The sequence below is a fragment of the Zonotrichia albicollis genome, chromosome 1 (assembly GCF_047830755.1).
Source record: "Zonotrichia albicollis isolate bZonAlb1 chromosome 1, bZonAlb1.hap1, whole genome shotgun sequence".
NCBI classification, from domain to species: Eukaryota; Metazoa; Chordata; class Aves; order Passeriformes; family Passerellidae; genus Zonotrichia; species Zonotrichia albicollis.
In genome coordinates, this window is record NC_133819.1 from 18,405,000 (window position 1) to 18,419,833 (window position 14,834).

Genomic DNA, 14,834 nt, shown 5'->3' on the forward strand with positions numbered 1-14,834 from the left:
ATTTATGATTTATGTCTACTGTTATCACTCCTGTGGTGTTTAACATTCAAGTTTCATAAACTTCTTAAAAAGAGCATATTCATTCATGAGGCTTAAATCCCTCCTGTGTCTAAGTGTCTAAAGGGTCAGGGCATTGTGAGAAATTTTAGGCAAAGGGCTCTGGGCTTTTTAGTTATAGTAGAGAATTATATGACCTGCAAAGGCCTGTAGGAGGTATTTTTTGTCTCTCTAAAGCAATGCTCTCATTACTCTCTGCTTTCTGGGCAGCTGAAGGTTGATGCACATCATATGCAGCCATTATCTGGCAATTATTACTGAACTTTGAAAGTAGCAGACTTTAAAAACTCACACTTCTGGCTTAAATAACAGATAGAAATATATTGTGAATAACAGCTATGATTATTGAAGCTGATTGTGATTAGAATTTATTGCAGAACATTACTTTCATACATTCATTTTGTTTATTTCTCTGTCTCCATCCTGAGCCACATGACACTGAAGTTCATTAACTGCATGCATGCAACTTGCCTCTTTTCTAAAACAGGAAAAATATAAATAAAAACGTGGGTAAGGCTCTGAAAAACTCAAAAATATTAATGAAATCATTACTTCATTGAAATAACAATTGTATGGCTTATTCAGTGAGTCCAGATTTAAATGCATAAACATTGGAAAAGTGTTACTCTTACCATGTATTTCAAATGAGGCTGTGTAGCATTCAGATAACAATATGTGTTACACAACTGCTGACATGCCAGATGTAAGTATGGCAGTTCAGTCTTCTCTGTGTGAAGGCACTGCTGCTCTAGGGACCAGAATCTGCTGGTGAATCACTGGGTAGCATGGCTAATGTGCTGTAAAAATTCATATAGAAGACTGAAGTACAAAGAAAGTAAAGAGAAGCATGGAAAGTAAAAAGAAAATTTTTCAGAAATGGATGATAGCTGTCACAGGGATGAGCACTGGTTATCAGTGTCCTCCTGTGAAGCCTAAAAAGGCACCAGTAAGATTCTGCTTGAGGGTCACAATTTACGGTTTGCGTTTCTAGTCTCTGGTTCTAGAAAACTGAAACATGAAATTTATTAACATTTTCAATGACAAAAGCATCAACTAAAACACTGGTTCTTCCTTCTTTCTTCTCTTGTCCCAATTCTCTGTATAGGCTGGTGCAGAAATTTCAACTGTTAATCCAGAACAGTATTCAAAGCGCTTCTTGGACTTTATTGCCAACATCTTGACGTAACCTATCATGTTACATAGGACAGACACGAGACCTGGGGACAGCAGCAATGGCTACAAGTGTAGGGAAAAAAAGGAACTCAGAGAAGCACTCATCTTACAGAAAGCAACCCCTTTGTTTACATCTGCTGGCAAAGATGACTGAAGTGGGGTGGAGTACTCGCTTTAACAGCTGCCTGATATTCCCAGCATAGTTCTAGCTATTTCTGACTCTTTTGTGTGTGCAAAAAAAAAATTTAAAATAATTTAAATAAATAGAACAGCTTACTCAGAGTGCACTGTGACAGTAATACTCTGATGCTACCAGCTGAAATGGAATAAATGAGCAAAGAGGTGTGGGGTGGGGGTGGGGAAGAGTAAATGCATGTTAAATCTACAATATTGATATCAAACTGTAAACTGTGGATCAGTTTATATTTTGAAAAAAGACACATGACAGTATTCTTCATGATGATGATGATGGTGATAATAATGAAGACCTTACTGCGAATGTTACACTTACACCCTGCACACTGGCACTCCTTAAAAACACAGCTGCAACAGCCCTTAGTGCCGGAGGCTTTTCCCATTTGGTTCCTAGCAGTTGGGTTTTGTCCTTTTCTTTCCTCCCTCTCTTTTTTGTCTTCTTTTTCAGCACATTGCATCAGGAAGTTCAGCCTCTCAGACATCTGAGAGCTGGCATCTCTTACCTTACAACGAGCTAACATCATTCATGCTATGTGTACATTTTTGCTATAGTAAACTTACATTAAGGGAAAACTTTGCTTATTTCTCTTTGTTACCTGAAGTTTTCATTTGTTTTATATTCTTGCGATATAGGAACTAATAATGTTACAAGTGTAAAAGTAGCTTATCTGAAGAAGTGCATAGTTTTGGGCAATAGTAGCTCCATCTTCTACCCATCCTGAAAGATGTGCACACTGATAGAAATTCCATTCCCTTGTAATTTACTGGGAATTTGAAGTTTAAATGCTTATGTTGTACTGTTGAAATAGCAGTATTTTATTATAGATTATCCCTTGAAAAATGAACCCTGAATTTTACTGTTTACATTATTAGGAAAGCAGGGATATTTCTGAATTTCAGAGCCGTGTACAATATAAGACTTTTGAGTTTACATGTAAAGTTATTTTGCAGTACAAATGAAGTAATGTTTGTCATCTTCCAAGAGGTAATATGCAGTAGTGTACTAAAGTGAATGTCTCGCTCACCTCCATGATAGACTCTTTTACAATAAAATGCGAAAGGATATTTTGGAGGGATTTTTCCCAAGGTTGTCTTTCAGCATCAAAATGACCTGTCCTACCATTTACTCAATTTTGATTGTATAGTACATTGCCTGAAACTGTGCTGATCATGTTTAACTTGTTTAAAATTTTTAAACAACATTGTATTCCTTCTCCTCTTGTGTTTTTCCCTGAAAGACTCCATGCTTGAAAGAGACAAATTTACATATGCTTAAAAGTTTATCTACTTATACACTGTGCTAAAGCTGTGCCTTTAAAATTTCTTTATTGAAATTGTTAGATTTTGTAGGCAACATAAGAGAAGTCAAACCTCCCTCTCATCATTTCTAACTGGGATCAGGAGTGCCAGCATGCCTTCTCCATAACCAGTGTCAGTGCTGCTCCGCCTGCAACTCTGCATAACCTGTGTTGTGGTTCACTTCAGAGGAGCCCCTGCAACGGCAGCCCCTTAATTACACTTCCAGTGGCCAAAGGCAATACTATCCCTGTTGCTGTGTACTAATTTTTCTTCCTTTCCCCAACCTTTCCCACAGGGATTTTTGTTACGTTTGACTTAGTGATGTCTGCAGCACTGTAATGTATGTGTATACTTTTGTATTGTATGTATTTAAATAAGTTGGTACTGTGGCTTGATTTTTTTTTTTTTCTCCTCTCCCTAAACACCCTGGTTGTCTATGTTCTCACCCAAGTTTCGTTTTCTGAAGCTTCTGAAGGTATGAGGCCACAGGGAGACCCTGGAGTAAAAATAAGGTACTCAGAGTACATATTTAATTACGGCCAACGAGTGTACATTTTAGACCATTTTAGACATTTACAGCAAAGCATTCTTTTTGTCTGTGTAGCATTTTTGTCACTCACTCTTGTTGATAAACTGTTTATTTGGACAGGGCAAGGAAGACTCATTATTGTGTATGTTAGTGCTTAGATTACACTCCAAACATGAGCAAGGCTTTATAAAATAAAGCACTTTGATGACTCACTAGGTAAATCATTTGTTCTTGTGTTTCACCTGTGGTTTTGATTGCTTACAGATGAATTTTGGATGTTAAATGCCTGTATCGCAAAGGAAAAAAGTAAGACAAAATTTAAACTTGAGATTTTTCACTAGATTTTAACATGCTTCTTCTATGCTTACTTGAAGGGGCTTGAAACATTTAGTCTCTGGGGTTTTGGGCTGAGACTGGCTCTGAGAGCAAATACTGAGGTTTGTAATTGGCAAATCTGTGGTCTAAATCCTAGTATTAATAACAAAACAGCAAGATCATCCATGATAATTAATTGATAGAAGGATTGGCAGAACTTTTTTAGCTGTGATCTTATACTAAACCAATCATTTTAAAAATATTTGGGAATAAGTCCAGACTTTCATGGGAAGGAGGGAGGGATTTCTATTCTCGAATTTCAGGACACTGATTGTTGGGGCTTTCAGTGCATGATACAGCCTGTGCTATACATTGTGGGCAAATGGCAGAAAAGTGTCTTTTTGTTTTTGTTCTGACTTAACTTTTAATTATTTTAATACATTTGTCGCTTTCTGGCTTTTTCAGTTTATTGCACAGATGTAGCAAAACAATATTGTATTGTTTATTGTATTTACATGTATTGTAAAATACATGTCTGAATTCATGATAAAGTAGATATACCCCAAAGACAAGGGGCTGAGGAGCTGTTCTATTAAAAGTAGGTGAAACAATAGAGACTGGAGAGATTCAGCTTCTTAATTACTCACTTAATGATGTCTCTGGTAATCTGAGGTTGCACTTCACACAGCTGCTGCACCTGCTGAGAGTTTGGAGTGAGCATGGTGCCCAAGGAATGCTGCTCAGATTACAGGACCATTAGCCAAAGTGGGCAGCAAGCAGCTGCAGGACCCTACCTTCAGCACAAGTGTGTACATGGCAATGTGTAAGGAAATGTTATCTCTCCTTAAGGTAGTGATGATATTCCACGTAGGAGATCCAGCTGGCTTGTCACTGCAAGGACTGCAACCAAATAAATAATTAAATTTAAAGTTCTTGAACAATAATTTTTTATGTCAACTATATAACCTAAACGTATAATCTGAATTTCCTGCTCCCTCCCTTGTGCACACTTCTTTTCCAAAGTAATACTGGTTAGCAAGTCCCTGCATCAAGTGGGACCATTGCATTCTAATGCAAAGCCTGCCTTTATCCAGTGTCTGCTCTCTATATGTGCTGTCCTTTTGGTTTCCCTCAAATTCATGTATTTAATGGGGGAAAAAATACAAGAATAGAGAGCAGTTAACTTACAGGAGAAATCTGTTTCATCTCTGTCTGCCCTGATTTCTCTGTGGCAGGAGCTGTTTCTGGCAGTCAGCACATCCCTTACAATGCCAAGTGATAAAGGCCTTGTGTGTGAGGTGAAATAATTTTTAAATTGCTTTATTAAAACTATTAAAAAACAGGTCTGGAGAGGACTTGAAAAGTTAATAATAGTCAGTCCCAGAGCAATTCAGCTGTAAATAAACATTGGTGAGAATAGGGTTTATCTTTTCCAGGGAGCTACTTCTGTGACTTCCCTGTGCTTTCTCTTCCCAAGCCTCACTAGCTCTATCATTACAAAGATTTTTTTTCTAAAATCTTACCTGACTACATTACTATGCTTTAAGCTCATTAATATTTGTTCTATCTACAGAGGACTCTAAGTTATTCTCTTCCTCTTCCAGTTTCTCTTAATGTGATCCTGCCTCTGTGTACTGAACAATGCAAATATTAGCTTTTGCACATTTTAAATTGAATATTCCTTCTCTTATTTAACAAAATTATCAGAATGGTTTGAGCAAAGCAGAATGGCCTATTCCATTTTCTGTAATGCCTAATTTAAAAAAAAAAAAAAGTTAAAATGGTGCTTCTTGAATTTCTGTTTTGAGAATTTCATAGTCATTCATTTACCATCTACTAAAAAAAATTTGTCATAGTTGCTGTGTGCACAAAGTGCAGTTTCAAAATGAGCACAGCTAATCCTTGGCTGTAGTTGTGGCTATAACTGCAATAAAATGCTGCTTTTCCTTTTTCCCAAATTAAGCAATATCACAATCTTAGTTTTTTTCTCATCACATTCCCTTTTCACAGCTTCCTGTCTCATCTCCATTAGTGATAATCAAATAAAATAATTATTTGGCCATAAGTATTAAGGTACAAAAAATACTTCTTGCAAGGTGGTATAAATTCATTCTTACCCAGTATTCTGAATATTTTTAGGCATTTTAGTTATTCCCCATATGCTTCAAGTTCATAAAATGCTTCTACTTTGTTTCAACTCAATCTGATTCATTCATAGTGACTAATTTTATTTAGCAATGTGTGTCCTATTGGAATAAATGGTGTTTGTGTAAGAACCTTGTGTTTTGAAGAGGTTTAGCACTTCCACACAAGCCTGGAAGGTAATTTAACTCATTACATTTCTGGTGTTTCACCTTGCCCAAGGCCAAAGCACTCTACTTTCTTTTCAGTTTTATGTATTTTTAAGTGGATGCATAAAGCTATTTTGTTACAAGAATATCTCAGTCACTCTAATGTTTGAGTGCATGTGTCCTATCCAGGCAGAGGGAAGGGCTCTTCCCTCTTCCAGTGGCTGGGCTGGCAGCAATTCTGGTTTGTCTTCCATCACCTGAGGATAACAGGGTCACGTTTGATTCAGTTTAAGAGAAAGTCCTCTGTTCCTGAGGTGTGCCTGTTTATCCCAGCACCTTGGATTCAAGTGATACAAAAAGAATCCTTTCTGCCAAAGAGGTCTGATTAATTAGTGCCTAGTTCAGCCAGGCATGTTATCCTGAATTGAACTTTACACTCTGGGTAACTTTATTAATTGAACTTTACACTCTGAACTTTACACTCAGGTCCCCATCTTCTTTCACCCTGTGGAATTGCATAACAAAACCAAGTCTTAGATAGAAATTTATTTGTACATCAGCTGCACCAGAGACTTTGTATTTAAGATGTTAAAGTATCAAATTGTACTGTGCAATGCTGATCATCTCTTCATAGGGTAGACTGGAAAGAATCTGCTTTTAGTTGAGCAGTGATAGGCATGCTCACCTGCTTGGTACTGCTCTGCAGCTTCAGTCAGCCAAGATCTGTGTGGCAGGACTTGCAGTGTTTGATCTGATTACACTGTGAAGGGCTCTGGAGCAGAAGTTTGCAAGTTGTGTTTCCCATGCCACAGGCTGCAGCATCTGTGTGCTGGGCTGCTCTGTCACCCCAGCATGCAGGAGAGTGGGGTGGCACTGAGGCAGTGGAAGGAGAGAAAGCTCAGTGTTTGTGGCCTTGAAACTGCACCCAGCAGTACAATGATGCTTTTGGAGGTCCTGGTCTGGAGGGAGGAAAATGTGATTTCTGTACAACATACTCACTGGTCACAGGCAGCACAGCTTCATGAGAGGAAAGTCCTGCTTATCCAACCTGATTTCCTTTTGTGACAAGGTAACCCATGGGGCTGATCAAGGGGAACCAGTTGATGTAATGAGATTTTTGGATTTCAGTAATGCTTTCAGTGCTGTCTCTCACAGAGCCCTTCTGCACAAGATGTCCAGCTCACAGCTGGATAAACACATCCTGTGATGGGTGAGCAGCTGGCTCATGGCTCAGGCACAAAGGGTTACAGAGCATGGAGTGGCATCAGACTGGTGACCTGTCACTACTGGGGTTCCACAGATTGCAGTAACAAGGGTTTAGGGTAAGCAGAGAGCACAAACCGAAAAACCTTTTCTGAAGTGGCAAGGAAGAGACAGTACTGAGGCCAGTAAAGAAATAAAGCTGAGAATAAGAAACAAAATACAAAGAAGCAGCCCTGGGTTTGGTATTTTCTGCTTCTGCTCTGGGGTCAGGGAGAACAGTCCCTTATGGGAGCAGAGAAAAATCTCAGACCATAAAGATTATGATGCAGAAGGAAAGGCATGAATTACTATGTCTACAACACCATAAAAGCATTTTGCAATAATTACCTTCTCACCTGCAATAATGGGAACAGTGCTATGGTGTAAGGTTGGAAGCAGAGCAGTAGAGCGAATCAGAGAGAACGGATCAGCCTAGAGAGCAAATGATAGCGACCCTAAAAAAAACCCCTAGACCCACAGCATATTTAAAAGCAATGCAGTAAAAGGTTCAAGGAGATACTCCTGTAAAACATAATTAAAATGCTGGACTTGGGTCATATTATAGTATGCTGATAAAGAAAAGGCTGAGCAGGAAGATGGCTACATGGAACATTTCCATCATCCAAATAAGCTCTTTCTGTGACCCAAACCAGGCTGTGGAAGTGCTTTTTTTGGAGGGGATGTTCTTTGGACAGAAACATTTCCTCGTGCCCTGTGTAGCTGCATCTCCCCCCATTTTAACTCAGCCTCTTCATCAGACACAGCCCCACAAACGCTTTGTGGCTTCCTTTAGAGTGCTGAGTTGTCTGGTCTGACACAATTGTTTTCATGGGCACATTCGGGCAAGGGAGAGCAGATAGAGGAGAGGAACAGTCTTCAGATGAGAAGACGGGTTTGAAAAGGCTGTCATTCTGGGAAGCAGCTCTTCCTTCTCACGTATTGGGAATTAGCTTTGAACCCTCAATTCAGCCTTTAAGGTAGCAAACAGGGCTCTGACTTGCCTGCTTGGGGAAGGTGCATCATGTGTCTCATCAATTCATTGAATGATGCTGCAGTGGAAGAGCAGATCACAGCCCATACCCTAGAAGTCACCTAGTCTGATATATACAGAGCAGCTGAAGGCTCGTGCTTTAAATGTGTGGTTATTCTGAAAAATTAGAATACAAATGTTTTAAATAAAAAAATGCTTTCCTGAAATGGGTTTCTGTACTTAAAAACATCCAGAGAAGAGTTGCTGTCATATATTTTCTTGTGCTGGTGAACAGGGCTCATTATCCAGACCCTCTCCAAAGGCACAGTGGACCACTGAACAACTGTACATTTACTACCAAGATAATTACTGAAACAGGATTTGTTGGATTCTTGACACAAACATGGCTTCACAGAGGAGAAAAAATTTACAGAACTAATCAAATTCCATTACATGCTCAAACAAAAAAATAAGCTTTTTCAAACAAAGAAACAAAGCAGGTTGCACCCTAGTAAGAACAAGTGTACATCTGTAATTCAGAGCAAGAGGCTGGGAAACATTACACAGTGAACTGTGGCTGACCACAGATACCCAGAAGGTGAAGGCTGAAGATGATCTTCAAACAGCCAAGCTTTATGCTGTTAAATGCTTTATAGATCAAAATTATCAGCTTGAATTAATCCATGCTTTATAGGCAGACAGTGTGAAAAATGCAGCTGGGACATAATAGGATCAGAGGAACCGAAGTCAGGGAGTAAATGAGTGGCACAAGCTGTGAGTAGAACAGAAACCCTGCTGGGACCCTGCTCAGAGAGAATTGTGCTTGCTGGGGCTCGTGGGCACCAGAGCAGGTGTAGCTTTTGCAAGGCAGCCCCAGCCCACACAAACACAGAGGCTGTGTCTGGGAGAAAGGAGTGCTTGGAAAGAAAGTCCCTGTGCTCGGGCTTGCGACGTTTCCAAGCACACATTTTGTCATTACATAGGGCAGCTAAAGAAGGGAGGTTGCGCATGAGAGTTAAGGTACTTGCCAGCTCCTAGAAACATAATGTCACAGCCAAGCATAACCAGAGGGCTAGATTTCACAGTTTCTCTTGAAGATAAAAGGTGGAAAAGTTCAGATAGTTCAAAGAAACCAGGCAAGGATCGCATACTAACATATTTCCGGACCTTTTGAGGATTTTTTGACCAATGTTTGGGTTTAGGTCTTTCATATAATACAGATATTGCCATGAAGCCTCAACTAGGAAATTAGTTTTAGATGTTAACAGCCAAACTGCTTTTAATTCTAATTGTTGCTTTTTGCTAAACAAAGTAATTTTAAACAGACCTCCTATGTGGCTTAATGTGGTCTTTAAGCAAGCTGCTCACAAAAACTTCTTTAGCCCCTTCTTGTTTATTCCACAAATCCAAATGTTGCCTTCCAGACTAATTCACAACCTGGAGTGCACTGCTCTAGTTTTTAATCAGAATAATAGAAAATGGTCTAATCAACTTCCTTTGCACTGCCCCCTGTGCAGTCACAATCAGGTCTGGCTTTAGCTATTATTGGAATATGTATCCCAATATAACCAGTTAGATGGTGCCTAGGCCAGTTCTGACCTTCGCTGCTGGGCCAGAGGCAGCTCTGCGGTGTTATACCTCAAAGATACCTTGGCTGGCGGCAGAGTGCAGCGGGGCACAAGACAGGACTCCGTTTACCTCAGGGGAGAGCTTCTGGCGATGGTGAAGAAAAGAAGGGAGCGGATTCTGCTAGAAGGTAGCCAGATGTTTATTCCATGAGCACAGATACGTCTGCACTGGGCTACTGCTGATAACAGAATGGCGCCGCATGGTCTCATTAACATTTTAAGCTCAGGACAGGGGAAGGGGAGGGGACAGGTGAGTCACCAACCAGGTGAAGGGGCAGGGTCTCAAGGTACTAGGGACACCTATCACACGACGCCTTGCTGGTATGTTAGCCTGATTGACAGGGCACACTCAGCGAGGGGCGAGGGGGAAGGGAGAAGGTAAAACAGGATATTGCAACACACCACAACATCTCCCCCTAGTTTTGTTTAAAAAGAAGAGGGCTGTGTTTATGGTGCAGAATGATTCTACTGAGGCCTCCAGGTCACCCACTGGAGCACTGAGGGCTTCCAAATGGTAGACCTCAGGAGGGGGAGATGAGCTTGAGATTAACTTGAGAACCATGCGTCTGATTACTCCAAAAACAATGCTAAAAACTACAATAACTACAAATAAAATAAACAGCACTAAAATTACAGTTTTCAGAATAGATCCCAACCAGCCTGAGAGTCCCTAGCCATTGAAAAGTCCATTCAGCTCGTTGTCAGTTTCTCTGTTGATGTCTGAGAACCTTTATCGAGGTAGTCCATATGTGGTTTGGGCTGCAGTACTATGTAGGAGATTGCAGGTGGGATGATCACGAGTAGGACGAGAAGCAGGCTCGGTCTCATGACGTCTCGAGGCTATACACGAACAGTGGGATCTAAACTGGTACAAAAACTTGAGACAAACATATATTACAAACTATTCCAGATAGGAGGCTTAAATGGAATTTCCTCCAGAGAACGTGCGCGGCGTTTTCTTCTCCAGGCAGCGTGAGCAACCTGGGGTGCTTCTGCAGATTTCTCTGAGACTTTGGGAACATAGGGCTTTACCCATTTGGAAGGAACCCACCTTAAACCAGAGGGGGTGGACACACAGGCGTATCCACGTCCCCAAGTAACCAATTTGTAAGGTCCCACCATTTTCCAAGTCTCAGGGTCTTTTACTAAAACTGGAGGTTTTTCTTTCATCAACCTGTGACTGTTCCCCCCAAAGTGGCGTAGGATGGGTGGGTTCAGGCTGTCAAAAGAACAATTCAGAAAATTGATTGTGAATAGCGCCCTGGTTAACCGGATGTGGGGAGGTTCTACCTTCAGAACCTGTTGTTGCTGGTCCAGGACCCTTTTAATATCACGGTGAGTTCTTTCTACAATAGCTTGACCTGTAGGGGAGTAGGGGATGCCAGTTTTATGCTCTACTCCCCATTGCTGCAGGAAGCTCCCGAATTCCTTGGATTTATAAGCAGGCCCATTATCAGTTTTCAACTCCTTGGGGATGCCCATGAAAGAAAAAGCCTGTAAGAGGTGCTTAATAGCATCAATAGATGATTCTCCTGTGTGGGCAGAAGCATAGACCGCTCCAGAAAAGGTATCTACACTAACATGAACATATTTCTGCCGTCCAAAAACCTGTATGTGTGTTACATCTGTTTGCCACAGTTCACAACTGTTCAGTCCCCTTGGGTTTGCTCCCGTACTCACTGTAGGGAGTGCATGTTGTTGGCAATTTGGGCACGTGGCCACAATCGCTTTGGCCTGTTCTCGAGTGATGTTAAACTGGCGAACCAGGCCAGGTGCATTTTGGTGGAAAAGCTGGTGGCTGATTTTTGCCTGTTCAAAAACATTTGGGAGAGTGGCCATCACTGCAGGTGCAGCAAGAGCATCTGCCCTTCTGTTGCCTTCAGCGATAAACCCTGGCAAGTCAGTGTGTGACCTGACATGCATCACATAAAAGGGTTGCTCTCGGTGAGTGACTAACTTTACCAGTTTGGAAAGCAATTCAAAAAGTGGAATGTTAGATACATCTTGCAGTATTGCTTGATCTGCTCTGGATACTACTCCTGCCACGTATGCAGAGTCTGTAATCAGATTAAATGGTTCTGAGAACCTTTCAAAAGCCCTAACAACCGCAGCCAATTCAGCAACCTGAGGTGAACCTTCCACCTCAGCAATGTCCGTCTCCCACTGCTGGGTTTGAGGATCTTTCCAAGTCATAACAGACTTGTGGGACCTCCCGGACGCATCTGTAAAGACAGTCAGAGCCCTTTTTAAAGGTCTCCTACTTAGAGCAGTTCTTAATTTTAAAGTAAATTGAACATCTTGTTCAAACAATTTGCAAGCGGGCCGTGCTACCGAAAATTGTCCTGAGTAGGAATCCAGAGCAAACTGCAACACTTCATTTTCTTGAAACAATTGTTCCAGTATTTTCATAGTATTTTGACCTGATTTTAACTCAACTGGAATGTGAATGCACTTAAAATCACATCCTGCTAACTCCCTGATCCGGGTCCTTGCTTTCTGGATCAGTTCTGCTATCAACTCCTGAGGCTTTGTCAGTCTCTTGGACCTTTTGTGACTGAGGAAAACCCATTCTATGATCAAGAGAGAGTCCCTCTGGTCCCGGTCCTTTTTTGGTGTGTCCTTTGCCTTAGGTGTTTGTTTTTCCTCCCACTGGAAAATAATTCCATGGAGGTGTGGCAACTTACCTAGGATGATAAATTTGAATGGCAGATCAGGCCGGCATCGGTGGGCCTGTCTTGTGGACATTGCAATCTGAACCTTTTCTAGAGCTTTCCGTGCCTCTGGGGTAATAGACCTAGGAGCACCTGGGTCCTCTCCCCCTTTCAATAAATTGAAAAGAGGGGCAAGGTCTTCATTAGTCAGACCAAGCCATGGTCTTACCTAATTCAAAGACCCACACAACTTGTGGACATCCGCAAGGGTCTTGATCTTTGGATTGATTTCTAGTTTTTGAGGAACAATGGTCCTATTTCCAATTTCTAAGCCCAAATACTTCTAAGGTGGCATCTTTTGAATTTTCTGTTCCTGGAGCTCGAACCCTGCAACAATCAATGCATCGATCGTTAGGTCAAGCGCATGTGTTAGTAAATCATCATTGGGGGCACACACAAGGATATCATCCATATAATGGTAGATGATGGCCTTCTCTGCGGCTGCACGAACTGGGGAAAGCAGGGAAGAGACATACCACTGGCAGATAGCTGGAGATACCTTTAATCCCTGAGGAAGAACAGTCCAATGGTACTTTTTCATAGGAGCTTCTGAATTGATAGAAGGGACAGAGAATGCCAAACGCGGTGCATCGTCAGGGTGCAATGGGATTTGGAAAAAACAATCTTTAATATCAATAACAGCTAATTTCCAATCTTGAGGAAGCATTGTTGGGGACGGCATACCAGGCTGGGGAGAACCCATATCTTCAATTACATTATTAATTTGTCGGAGGTCACAGAGAAGTCGCCACCTCTTTTTGTCAGCTTTTTGGATGACAAACACTGGAGAGTTCCATGGGGACATGGTCTCCACAATGTGGCCCTTTCTTAGTTGCTCTTGTACTAGTTCTTCAAGCACCTTAATTTTTTGTTTACTGAGTGGCCACTGTTTCACATCAACTGGTTCGTCTGTTTTCCACTTAAGTTTTTGGATGGGGCGCTGTTGTTTAATGACTGCTGCACAAAAATGCTGTGGAGAGTCTGGAATATTAATTGTGACACCCCACTGGGCCATTAAATCTCTCCCTAACAAAGGTTCTGAATAATCTAACACAAATGGACGGATATTTGCCAATTGTCCGTTTGGACCCTCGAATTGAATAATGCTTTTGGATTGCCTTGCCAATTGCAGACCTCCTACACCTCGAAGGTGACCAGCAACATTTTGTAAAGGCCAGTGTGCTGGCCAGTCTTGTACTGGAATCACTGTGCAGTCTGCACCTGTGTCTACAAGCATCTCAATGCGTTTAGACTCCCCACCCCCACTGACATTGCACCACAATTTGGGTTTATCTGTCCCAATAACTTGGACCCGGGCGACTGTGGGCCCTTGTTTATCAACATTTTCAGGTAAAGATGGCACAGGGATAGCTTGAGCAACAATTTGTCCCTTGGGAAGAAACAGGGGTGGGTGGAAACAGTGCAGGCTGAGAACAAATTGCTTAGGATCTGATGTTGTCAGTCTCGGAGTAATTTCGATCTCTTGTGGTGTGTTTTTGTCCCCAGTGATGATGTACTTACAACGAATTTGGTTCCAAGTACCTTTCTGTTCAGGATTTACAGAGACAAAATGCCAGTCAGTGTCCTTCAGGTGGAGTGACTCTGTCAGCTGCAACCTGTAAGGCTCATTGACAGAAGATGCGGTTAATACAGAATCACTTAAATCACAACAAAGGTTATTTTGTTTCACTTTCAACAGTGGACTAGCAGACTTGGTCTTTGAAGCACCTGCTTCACTTACACAAATGTTAATGTTATTGCGCGCTTGATTTATTTTGCTACTCTTATTCTCTTGGCCTGCTCCTTTTATGTCTGCACGCCTGGCAGGCTGGCGCTTTATTCTTCGTTTTTTTGTTGTTGACCTCCAGGGAGGGCTTGCAGTTCTCCTCTCTTGCTATTTTTAAATTCATCAAATTCCCTTTTCAGGGGGCACTGGTTACTCCAGTGTCCTAGCTTATTACAAAGCAGGCATGGTTTAGTGGGCTCAACCATTGCCGGTCTCTGCTGCTGCCCAGGGTACTGCTGTGCTGAAAGAGAAGGTGCAGGGCTGGCAACAGCAACACGCTGAGGTGGTCTTGGCAGCAGCCTTGGTCTGGTGTCTTTAGCAACACTCATCAGAGGCACTTTCCTGTTACAGACTAGAAGCATATCTTTTAATGTAGGGGAAGGTTCCATAGGAAGGCTCAGGATTGCTGCTCGACACTGTTCATTTGCATTTGTAAACGCTATTTCTTCTAAAATTGCTTCCCTTGCATTTTCCTTTTTAACCTGTATTTCAATGGCTCTAGTTAGCCTTTCTACAAATTTCACAAAAGGCTCTGATGGTAGTTGTTTGATTTTACTATAGGGCTCAAAAGGCCCCTCAGGTTGGAGGGAAAAGAATGCTTTTTCAGCTGCTTCCTTTACTTTCTCAAGTGTTTCTGC

The 14,834-nt window shown here is 41.5% G+C and overlaps 1 protein-coding gene across 3 annotated transcripts in view; it reads left to right on the forward strand.

The window, feature by feature from the left end:
* The window catches only part of PIP4K2A (phosphatidylinositol-5-phosphate 4-kinase type 2 alpha), a 109,817-nt gene extending 106,352 nt beyond the window's left edge, over positions 1–3,465 (forward strand). For all 3 annotated transcript variants that reach the window (XM_005480317.4, XM_005480320.4, XM_074534986.1), the window contains one exon: positions 1,163–3,465. In XM_005480317.4, the coding sequence (XP_005480374.1) occupies positions 1,163–1,243 (81 nt within the window). In that variant the 3' untranslated portion in view covers positions 1,244–3,465. The remainder of the gene's footprint in view (positions 1–1,162) is intronic.
* Positions 3,466–14,834: the final 11,369 nt, after the last annotated feature.